The 12,140-nt window shown below is 41.1% G+C and overlaps 1 protein-coding gene across 1 annotated transcript in view; it reads right to left on the bottom strand.

Moving 5' to 3' along the window:
- Positions 1-12,140, bottom strand: part of PTPRN2 (protein tyrosine phosphatase, receptor type, N polypeptide 2) — a 1,341,366-nt gene that overhangs the window by 118,946 nt on the left and 1,210,280 nt on the right. The window contains exon 14 of the mRNA XM_006874435.1: positions 3,003-3,150. Coding sequence (XP_006874497.1) covers positions 3,003-3,150 — 148 coding nt within the window. The remainder of the gene's footprint in view (positions 1-3,002; positions 3,151-12,140) is intronic.

Raw genomic sequence — 12,140 nt, 5'->3', positions numbered from 1 at the left:
TCATCTAGGTTGCCCTACCTTCCATGACTGACTTTTCAACCTCTGACAACAAAACTACTTTTTCACAACCTATGACAGCTGAGAACCTTAAGCCAGGCATATGTTCTGACAAAGGAAGGGGTTGTGCTACTATAATCGTTGGTGGAACGTTGGGAAAAGGGGCTTAAAGGAGAACAACAGAGTCCCTAGGTGGTGTAAATGGTGCATGTATTTAGTTGCTACCCAAAAGGCTTAGGGGTTCAAGTCCTTCCAGAGGCACCTTGGAAGAAAGGCCTGGGAATCTCATTTGAAAAAAATCATCATTAAGGCCTATGGAGGCTGGTTCTACTCGGAAACACATGGGGTCACATGGGGTTGGAATGAACTTGATGGCAACTGGTTTGCTTTGGTTCATTTGGGAGAGGAGGTACCGGTCAAATTACAGACAGCCTCTTTCTTTCTGACCTCCAACGTCAGAGGCAAGGTACTGAATCATAGTGACCCTGTATAGGAGTTCCAAGGAGCGGCTGGTGAGTTTGAACCGCCAGCCTCGCAGTTTGAACAACCTTGTAGGTTGTTTGAACAACCTTGTAGGCCCACTGCTTATCCTACAGCACTATACCAGGACTTGGCCATAAAGGTTACAGTCTTGAAAACCTTATGGTGCAGTCTTACCTATGAGTCTTTGTGAGTTGGAATGGACTCAAGAGCAATGGGTTTGTAATCTTTTTTTTTTAATAAACAACTAGGCACATGAGAGATATTCAATATGTCATCAAGTCAATTTCAACTCATGGTGAACCCCATGTGTGTGAGAGCAAAAATGTGCTCCATAGGGGTTTCGAAGTCTGATTTTCTTTCTTCTGTTTTTTCTTCCAAGATGGCTCTGGATGTACTTGACCCTTCAGTCTGTCAGTAGCAGCTGAGCATGCTAACTATTTGCACCAACCAGGGAATGTGTGCTTACTGAATACAAATTGACCAAGAAATCAACAAATTATTCAAGATTTACTTCAACCTCTCCTTTAAACAATCTGCTGAGAACACTGACCATCGCAGGTTCATATTTGTGTCCCAAGATTTTATAGTAGTCTCCAGCACTTAGTAGGCACTTCAACAATGCATGTCTGTTAAGTTTCTTTGCTGATTTGCTTTTCACCTAATACAAAACTGAAAAATCATAATAGCCCCTCCTTTTATGGTACATTAGGAAAACAAAAAAAACAACAACTAAAACCCCTTCAGACCACACAGAAATGAAGGGCCTGCTCTGAAAACGGACTTAACTGTAAAGAAGAAAAAAAAAATTATAATGCTAAGTGTTATTTGGATTTCACAAAAGTCTATGATTCCCCAAAAACCTTGTTAAAGAACAAGATTCTAGTTTTTATATTTTTTTAACCTATAAATGTTGACTAAATGCCTGCTGTTTAAGGGACAGCAAATATAGTGGCTTCTCCTGGGTCCATTGAAGGCAAAGGTGGATGGCCTGTAGGAACAGCAATGGACTGCTAACCACAAGGTCGGTGGTTTAAGGTCACTAGGCCCTCCTTGGGAACCATCCACAGAGTTGCTATGAGTTGGAACCTACTTGAAGGCACTTAATTACCTGGGTCAGTTGACAGGCAAAGGTGGACGGCATCAGACCAGTGCCCAGAACTAGCTCCAGAGAGCTGAGGCAGGCACACTGTGACAACATGACTGTTATTGTCTTGTATGCGTCTGCAGTGCTGCACTGGAATTTCATTTGCTTTAGCTGTGCTCTTTAAAAGCAAGTTGCTAAAGGGCATTTCACTTTTCCCCCAAGTATTTATAAATACCTGTTACATTAAGGGTCCAGTAAAACCAAGTCCACTGCCATCTACTCTATGTAGACCCAGTGCAACTCTATAACAGTAACTGAGTATTTTTACACACACAGCTGTTCGTTGTTCACTCATGAAATCAACACTTATAAAAGTGTCTAGTTATGCCAAGAACTTTGATCACAAACGTACTGAAAATATCTTTCCTCCTTGTGGGGTAAATTTATGTATTAATTAAAGTCTAAAAACTTTCATGGTACCTGTTAAGCAGAGAGGAGGCATATTATTCATATGCACTGAATGAAATGCGCTTGGGAGCACCAGGTCCTGAGGGGAAATGCCCAGTGGAGTCCTCCTCCCAGCCCCGAATGCCCACGTAGAGTTACCTGGTCCCTGTAAGTGCTGGTGAGCGCTCTACGAGCAGTAAATGCATTGATCACATCACATGCAAAGGCTAATATAAAACTCGGTCTCCTCTACTGGATAGTAAGTTATTTTCGATTTTTTTTTTTTTTTTAAAGATCTCCACTTTCTGGCAATGATATCTAGCTATACAGTAGGCAACACTTGAAATAACTGTAAGGCAAAAATGCTGTAAGAGCTACCATTGTTTACCAGGGGACTTCAAAAAGTTCATGGGAAAAAATGAACTCAAATGGAACTAAAAGATTATGGAATTTTTCCACGATCTTTTTGAAGCCTCCTCATATTTTGTGCTCACAATGTACTAGGCACGGTGCTAGCTTAGCCTTATCTAATCCTCCTAACAGTAATATTTCAAGAAAGGGAGTCTGATTCCAATGACAGATGAAGACAAGGCTCAGAGAGGTTAAGAAATCTGTCTCAAATCACACAGCTAATAAAACACAACAAAGTAACCATTCCTCTTGGATGTAGATGCCCCCCAAACCCAGTTCCATGACCACCCCCACTGAATCACAGAGGAAGCAATGAATTCTGCACTGTTTCAGCTGGGAGGGCATTGCAGAGGAGGTGACGTTTACAATATTCTTGAAAGCAGAGTACAAGCTTACTGGTGGTAAGGGGGAAAATAGAGGGGAGGGCTTTCCAGATTCTGAGAATTATAGGTGGGAAAATAAAGAGAAAACTACAGAAGGTGCAATCTACAACTGTGGGTAACTGATCACCTTCCCTCCCCTGCCCAGTGGCAACGTCACGGAGACAGGAATGCACTCTGTCACAGGAGGCAATACATACATGTCAGCACAGCTAAACAGCGGTTCTTCTGCATGTTTTCCTCCCTCTGTGCCACCACGGAGCTGTTGGGCTCTGCCTGGTAGGCACAGAGTGCCTCCCACTCTTTCTCCAGGCGGTTCTTGTTCTTCAGGTGGTCTTCCATGTAGGACTGAAATGTAAACGACAGAATCAGGAAGTGTCAGCGAGGGCATGACCAGGGGAACATGCAGTTGTCTGACAGAGGGTGGAGCCAACGTCTCGCTTCTGTGCCTGAGCTAGGGAGCTGGTTCCTATATCAGATCTACTAAGAAGATCACCCACTAGCAGAATGTATTAAATGCAACAATGCTTTAACATTTGTTTGTTCAGAGGTGTTTATGATGTGCCTACTATAGGTGCTTGTGAAGGTGGTGTAGGATGGAGTAGTATTTCATTCTGTTATACAGGTCTGAGTCAGCCCAACTCAATGATCATAAACAGCAACAACTAAGGGTGCTATGCTTGGGCATTAAAGTCAACTCTTAGATAATTATAAATTGATTGGGAAGAAAAGACACGCATACACCTTGTTGTTGTTAAGTGCAATCAAGTTTGTTCTGACTATTAGCGACCCTGTGTAGTGGCTATGAGTCAGGCTGCTGATCTCACAGTTAGCAGTTCGAAACTACCAGTGGTTCTGCCGGAGAAAGATGGGGCTTTCTGCTCCCATAAAGATTTAGAGCCTTGGAAACCCTATGCAGGGTTGCTATGAGTCAGAACCGACTCTATGGCATACCACCACCATGGGATTTCTGAGGCTGTGAATCTTTCTGGGAGCATAAAGCTTTATCCTTCTCCCTCAGAGCTGCTGGTAGGCTCAAACCGCTGATCTGTGGTTCCCAGTCCAGTGCCTATCCTACATCTTAGTTGTTGTTGTTATTAAGTGCTCTCAAATCAGTTCTGACTCATAGCAATCCTGTGTAGGGTTTCCAAGGAGTTTGACCTTGCGGTTAGCAGTCCAGTGCTTATCCTATAGCACCACACTAGGACTCCTTAGAGCACCTATAAAATCAACAATCCAAGCACTAGCATGTAAAATCAGTGTCCAGCTAAGGAGCGATCAGTGTGCACCCCCCTAAGGTCTTCTTACAACCAAATAATAGTTTAGCTTAACAAGTTAAAACAAACAACCACACAAAAAAACCCTACCTTGATGATCATGCTCTTTTAAAAATGATCTAAATGTAATCAAATTGACAGCTGAAACTAGAAAGATTAGCTAGGAGTTTTGGAGGTCAGTGAGTTTATGTTAATGGAGGGGGGTGCTCAGAAAAGGATCATGAGGACAGTTGCACAACTAACTTAAAGAATGTAATTAATGTCACTGAATAGCAAGTACATGCAAAAACTGCTGAAGTGATGTATGTTTTGCTGTATATGTTCTCAACAACAACAAGGACAACAGAACAGTGAGTGTGGGTGGAAGCAGTCAGGGAAACTTATTGAAGAGGGTGTGAAGGATGAGAGAAGGATGATAACAGAGGAGTAGGTGCCGACACAGGGTGTCTGCTTGGAACACAGTCCGTGCTGAAGAGCTGGGAGAGCAGCGCAAAGCAGAGCTGTGGTTCCTAAGGATGCTCCCAGTGTCTGGCTGACAGGTGGACACTTAAGCAGTGCAGAATCATAGAGGTTTCCTAGCAGAGTCTGGTGTTTGATACATACAAGGGAACATTGCTGTCTAGCTCCATCTCAAAGAAAAAATAACTTCCAGTTACAACAGGGCAAAAAAGAAACAAAAACCTTTTAATAAATCACAAGCAGGAAAAGCATCTCAGCGAATAATGTTTTACATGAAAAAAAAAAAAAAAAGAAGTAATTTTCCTTTTCCTTTATAAGAAAGGAGCTAGTTACTAGCTGAGACTATGTTTTAGTCATTCCTTGGAACTGGTGGTGGTGGTTGTGTGCCTTGGAATTGGTTCTGACTCATAGAGACCCTGTATAGGGTTTCCAAGGCTGTAAATCTTAACGGGAGCAGAAAACCTTAGTCTTTCTCCCATGGAGTGGCTGGTAGATTTGAACTTCTGACCTTGAGATTAGCAGTTCAGCTTGTAATCCACTATGCTATGATGATTGCTGTCCTTGAAACTATTTCACTGAAAAATAAAATCTAAAATGCACTGCTTGAGAAGCATCTTCGGTACACAATCAAGCTCATGTCAACTGCCTGACTCCGACAGACAGAGATGGAAATGGCACTGAGGATGTAGCACTCCAGAGTGTGTGTGGAAAGCCAGGGGGAAGAGACTGAGCTTGACTGCAATATCTTCTGCTTTACTAACAGCCTTTCCAAATACAGAAGCCATCACTTAATGAAGATACATATTTCCTCACATACATGCTAACGAAGGCACAAAGAACACAGGGAAAGCTCCTACAGCCAGCAGTTACTCAGGAGATGTTTGGGAGATCATTTACCACTCCGATAAAAACAAGTCACCATACATTTTAATCACAATGCCAAGGAAGTTCAGACTAACCTCTTGACAAAGCTTCCCCTCCTTCTCATTTCTGTGTGCACAGAAGTCATTTTTTTCTTATAATCAGTACATTATTCTGTGTCCACTGGGCATGATGCATTTAAAATACTTACCGCTCTGATCTGTGCAAAATGTTACGTAGCATTAAAAAAAAAAAAAATAGAACCAAATATTTTGACCTTTGGCTGTTCCTATCTTAATTTTCCTGGGCACTTGGCTGTCAGCAGTGATTAACAGGAGACGTGAAAGAGGAAACAAAGAGCTTCAGAACATTTTGCCTTCTACAAAGACAACCATGCCTGCCAGCACAATCTACTTTTTCCTTATTGATCGGTTCACTAAAGGAGCAACCATGATTTTAAGGAAGAGAATTTCAAAGGACCAACCCCATCTGCATTATTACTCCCAAAGGAAATCATGCCTCTATCCCTCTAAAATTTCTGCTTGCGGATTTTCGAATATGTTTCCACAACAAACTGAGACACACACACACACACACACACACACACACACACACACACTTTCATGCTCAGTCTTGCTCACACATGCATTAGCTCACACATACACTCTGCTTTTCACACGTACACTCAGGCACACACTCAACCACACACAGGCGTGCACACACACATTCCACACAATGGGATCCTTACTTCACAATGCTTCTTACTACAGTGTCTAACCAAGTGTGTATATAACCTTTCCATGGTTCCTCCATGGGTTCCCATTCTCCACCTCATTGACACATCCTCACTTTAGTCAGTGGCCACTGGATGGTTCTGGCTCTTTGTCTACCACCTCCTCAGCTCTTAGGCATCTCCCTGCTCATTAGAACCTAGTCCATGGGACAGACTGAGAAAGAGAAAAGGATGGGGGCCCTGCTTCTCCATACAACTGCACTGGTACCTTGGAATCTTGCACCTGGGAAAAGGAAGGAAAATGCCAACCACACAGCTGTGCTGCCTTAGCATACCTCGTAACAAAGTTCCATCAGGGTAGATACTAAAGTGAAGTTGACTTTTTTGTGTAGTCATTCAACAAACACCACTTACTGGGTGTTTGCATATTATGCACACATTCGAGGGGGTTTCAAAAAGTTCATGGAAAAATGGAACTACTCAGCCAAACAAGAGACAGTTCTCTAAGGGGAACAATGACACTAGGGAGGTACACACCCCTTAGAAGAATCAACCATTTGAGATAAAAAAAAAAAAGGCAGCATGTACTCAAGGACAAAGTTCAGAAGAATTAGGAAACAAGGAGGTAATAGGGAACACTAGGAGGAAGTGGGATAAATGATGTTACATTGAGGACATTGTTATCCTGAGATGAAACAAAATTTGTATGAACTGTTGAATGGAAAACTGATCTGCTCTGGAAACCTTTACCCAATTCAAAGTAAAATGAAAAATAGAATTAAAGACCATGAATTTTCTTAAATAATTTTTGAAACTCCCTCATATAGGCACATATAGGGTGCATAGGAACGCAGTTTGTAAAAACTGTACAATTTGTGTATTTGTGTAAAACCACAGTAAGTACCTTTCATACATTTGGAAGACAGTACAGGTGGCTGTGATTTGCACTTCACTACTACGCTCTGGTAGTGTAGTGGTTACGAATCAGGCTGCTAACCTCAAGGTCAGCAGTTCGAAACTACCAGTGGTTCCGCGGGAGAAAGATGAAGCATTCTGCTCCCATAAAGATTTACAGTCTCAGAAACCCTGTGCAGGGTCACTATGAGTCGGAACCAACTCCACGGTACTTATCAACAACAACAACTACAAAATTGGCAGTTCTAACTCACCCAGTGGCATTCAAGAAGTAAGGCCTGGGGAGTGGCTTCTGGAGCAATTCTACTCTGTAATACGAGAAGCCACCATGAATCGGTATTGACTTGAAGGCAATGGGTTTAGTTTTGGTATGATTCCTAGCAGGCAGTCGATAGAACACGTGATGAATCAATGGAACATTGTGGTCAGGCTGTGGAGGAGATTCAAACCACCTGCTGCATGGGGTTGCATGGTCTGGCTGCTAAGGCATGTCCCTGGCTCTCCCTTGGGTTGCAGAGCACAGCAATAATGTCCTATTGGTATATCTGTTACTGGCAGGGACTTGAAGCAAAGGCTCTGTATCTAATTCTCACCCATCCTCCAGAGCCACTGCTGGAGTCACCAACTAGAACAGTAGATGGATTTGAAGACAAATGACTGAGAAGCTGCAGTCAGAAACCTTATATCCATAGGATTAAAGCTTCGGGATTTTCTTTTGTTTTGTTTTTAATGACACACTCTTGAACTCCTAGACTCTCATTCATAGTAGTAGCAGAAACATCACAGTTGCTCTAAACTTGTTGCATCAAAGAAAATTCTGTTCACTCTCCCCATTGTCGGTCCCTGAACATCAACATCTCTGTCCAGACAAACCTTGGGATATCTCTGTGCTTAGAACAATCAACCTAATAAAAATTTCTTGAATTGTGAAATTAGTCAAAATTTAATTGGTTAGTCTAGAAAACGTAGACTACAAACTTCTTTTCCTTTGAGACAATCATTAGAGATTATCAAATGCATATTTTGCACCAAAGTTATCCTAATATGGAGGGGGGGTCGACTTTGAACAATGCAATATTTGTTTCATGAAAATAACCAGAAGTCAGTTGCCTTTGAGTCAACTGTAATTCATGTGATCCCATGTATGTCAGAGTAGAACTGTGTTCCATAGAGTGTTTCAAAGGCTAATGGCTTTGGAAGTAGATTGCCAGGACTTTCTTCCTATCCATCTGAGTGGACTGAAACTGCCAACCTTTTGGTCAGAGCTCCTAACCATTTGTCCACACAGGGACTCCTTTGTGGAAACACTGACTGCATCATCTACTCATGCATGTATAATGTGTGACTGGGCCCTAGAAGGCAGGGGTAATGGAGTTTATCTATGTAATCTCATAGGTTTTTAGAACTATATTTATCAAAATTTGTTAAGATACATTCTGATAAATACAAATAAAATTGTTCCTGGCAAAATGATGTTTGGCTCTGCTCTTCTTTGGAAAATGCTTTTCACAAAATTCATCATGAAAAAAATGAGCTTCTTTCAATAAACCATGACTGATTCTGAAATGATGAACCTTGGCAGGCTTAATCTAATCTCAAATATTGTCGGCAAAAGGGGCATTGGATATTATCTTAATTCCTGTAAACTGCAGCTGTTTACATTTTCACATTTATCTTCACTATGGGAAGTGAAATTGTGCTGCAAGTTCACGTGCATTTCTAAATTTATGGTATGAAATGCAAACTGAGGGTTTACTGAACAAAGGCCAGTTTAGCTTGAGTGGTGGGAGGGAGGGAAAAGGAAGGTATTGGCATTACTGTTTTTCACTGAGAATTAAGTAATCTAGAGATATGCTTTGTTCTATTAAAATTGAGATAAATGCTTTATCCCTGCAGCATGCATTGTTCCAGCAGGTGTGTGTTTGTCCTCTTCCGCTCATCTGAATTTGATCTGTTCTGTATTTTTCTATTAATATTTTTACGGAATACTATTATATTAAGTTGATTTCATTTCCTCCATCCACATTTTAATATTCTTTCTTCTTTTCATGGTTTGTGGATTAAGATAATTTACATAAGGAACACAAGAAGGTATCCCTTCATGTCCTCTGTGTGGAATCTAAATCTTGACAAGAGAACATACTTTAAACAATAAACACACACACACACACACACACACACACACACACTGCAGGGTCCCTTCTCTTCAAGAATGTGGGAAATGTGAATTAGAAGTGTTATAGGAATCTGACTTGGACACAGTTATCTTCTGGAACGATTAAGCAAGTTAACATGCAATTTAAAAACCATTCAAGCTCTGTTCCTCAATGTGGGATTTTTTTCTTCAGTTGTTTTATAAACCCATGTTTAAATGCTGTAGTTTTATGTGTGTTTATGGTGAATGTGGTAGAAGGACAATTTCTAACTTCATAAATAGTGCATGTGGAGAAGGATACAAAATAAAGATTAGTTGTTGTTAAGCACTGTCAAGTCAGTTCTGACTCATAGCGACCCTATATAAGGTTTTTGAGGAGCAGCTAGTGAGTTTGAATCACCAACCTAGCAGTTCAAATAGACCTTGCAGTCCAGCACATTAACCCACAGCATCACACCAGGACTACAAAATGAAGATAAGTGGGAAGAAAATAAAAGTACGAATAATCCCACAATCCAGAGTGAAAAAAAAAAAAATTCTTTTTATAAGCACCACCATTCTTATAAGGGCACTGCTCTTTTTGTTTCATCCCTTTAGCCCTGGACATTATCAGTATTTTAGGATTCTTTTTTTTTTTAAGTATAAAAGATCTTGAGATAAAGATTCTATCTTCTATCTTCTATATGGGGAAACCAAGGTGTTAGCATAGAGAAGTTTAGTCTTTTGTCCAGAGTTTGCAGAGTCTGCTGTAATGAGTCTGATATTGACATTTGTTGTTGTTAAGTGCCGTAGAGTCGATTCCGACCCACAGCAACCCTGTATAGGGTTTCCAAGGAGCAGCTGGTGACCTTGAACTACCGACTTTGCAGTTCAAATGGCTTTGTGGTCTGGCGCATTAATCCGTAGCACCGCACCATACCATTCCCATTAGTCAAAATTTCTTCTTTCCTCCAACTTCATTCCCTGCATCAAACTCTGAAAGTTTCTATGGCGTGACTCACACTTGGCTTTGTGTTACGGCTGTTGGTTTCCTGACCAGCTTCCTCCATGAGGTGTATTTTTCTGAGGGTGGGGCCTGGGTTTCATTCTGTTCTGTTGTTCTCACATCATTTACTACATGCGGTCCACACACAGCCAATATTTGTGGAATGACTGGCTGTGACCTGGAAATTTCTGTAAGTAATTTGATTTGCATGCAGATGTAAATTTCTTGTGGATAACACACATCTAAAAATTTGTTGTTGTTGTTAAGTACCGTGGAGTCGGTTCCCACTCATAGTCTTTAGATATTCTGAAACTTGGAAGACTTGCTCAGCAAAGCAATATAAGGAACTTGGGCTGTTTCGTGATATCTTTCCAACCCATGCCCAAAAGGTACACTATCATTCTAGTGCTCCTATGACCATTCCAATTTAATGGCAATCTTACAAACTCTTCTTTCCAGGTCTTCCATCCTTCACAAGCCAGATAAGTGTTCTATCTCTTTGGAATTCTTCTCATTCTGCTCCGGCCCATCTGGGCACTGCTGAGCACTCAACAAATCTCCTTTGGGACTTACATTTACTCAGTCTCTAGTGTAATGGGAGCTGAGCACTTACTTCTATCACCCAACTCCTAAGGAGACTATGAGCTCCTCCTGCTTCAAGACTCTTTGACACCAACGTGCACCACTGAATTGATGTTTTCAGAAGGAAGTTCTGGGAGGTGCAATGTAAAGTACTATAATTTACTAGTATCAGATGGGCCTTGGGGGCAGTGCTGGTTTAATGGTAGAGCCCTTGCCTCCCACGCGGGAAGCTTGGATTTGATTCTCAGCCAATATCTGTCAGTGGTCGAGACTGGCATGTTATTACAATGTTGAAAAGGATTCAGCAGCACTTCCAGATCAAGATGGACCAGGAAGAAAATCTTGGCAATCTACTTCTGAAATTGCAGCCACTGAAAATCCTCTGGAGGACAGTTCTACTCTGACATAAAACCCTATGGAGCACAATTCTACTCTGATACACATGAGGTCACCATGAGCCAGAACTGACTTGATGGCAACTTGAAAGATATAGTTGGTTTTTCTTTTTTTGTTGTTAAAATTGACATCACTAATGGATTAATGGATAAACAAAGATACAGATACACAACGAAATGCCATACAACATTAAAGAACAATAAGGAATATGTGAAACATGGAGGATATTATGCTATGTGATATTGTTGTTGTTGTTGTTGTTGTTAAGTGCCATTGAGTCAGTTCCGACCCATAGTGACCCTATATAGGGTTTCCGAGGAGCAGCTGGTGAACCACCGACTTTGCAGTTCAAATGGCTTTGCAGTCTGGTGCATTAATCCACAGCGCTACACCAGGACTCCTATGTGATATTAGTCAGTCACAAGAGGACAAATGTTGTAAGAAAACACTACTGTAAAAAGTCAAGAAAAGGTTTTCCCACCAAAAGCTACTAGTGGTAAAAGGGGAATGGAAGGCAAATCGTTAATGAAAGGGTCAACACTTAATAGCTTTGGTGACAGGGAAGGTAATGTACAGTAAGGTGGGAATTCAGCACAAAATGATCAATCAAAGGAAGACACTGGGACAAGCACAGAGGTAAAGGCAACAGAGGTGAATACTATTACATACACAATTCTACCATCACAGTGATAACACGAATATTCAAGTGGATACATAGACAGACAAGCAAAGTGAACAGGTGAGGCAAGTAGAATGGGACTATATCCATCAATATATACAGGTTTGACAGAGGGTATTTCTAGATATGTATTTATGTATGCTGCAAATATATCCATGAATATAATAGAGCGTATAAGGGGCAAATTACAAAAATGTCTTCGTTATTACCAAAGAAAATTTGTGGATTATGTTGCACCAATCTGCATCATACTGATGGGTCTTAAAAGCTTGAGAGTGTATGAATGTAAATCTGAC

The sequence above is a fragment of the Chrysochloris asiatica genome, unplaced genomic scaffold, assembly GCF_000296735.1.
Source record: "Chrysochloris asiatica unplaced genomic scaffold, ChrAsi1.0 scaffold00277, whole genome shotgun sequence".
NCBI lineage: Eukaryota > Metazoa > Chordata > Mammalia > Afrosoricida > Chrysochloridae > Chrysochloris > Chrysochloris asiatica.
Note: the sequence above shows the minus strand (reverse complement) of the source record. Positions and strands in the feature narration are given on the sequence as shown.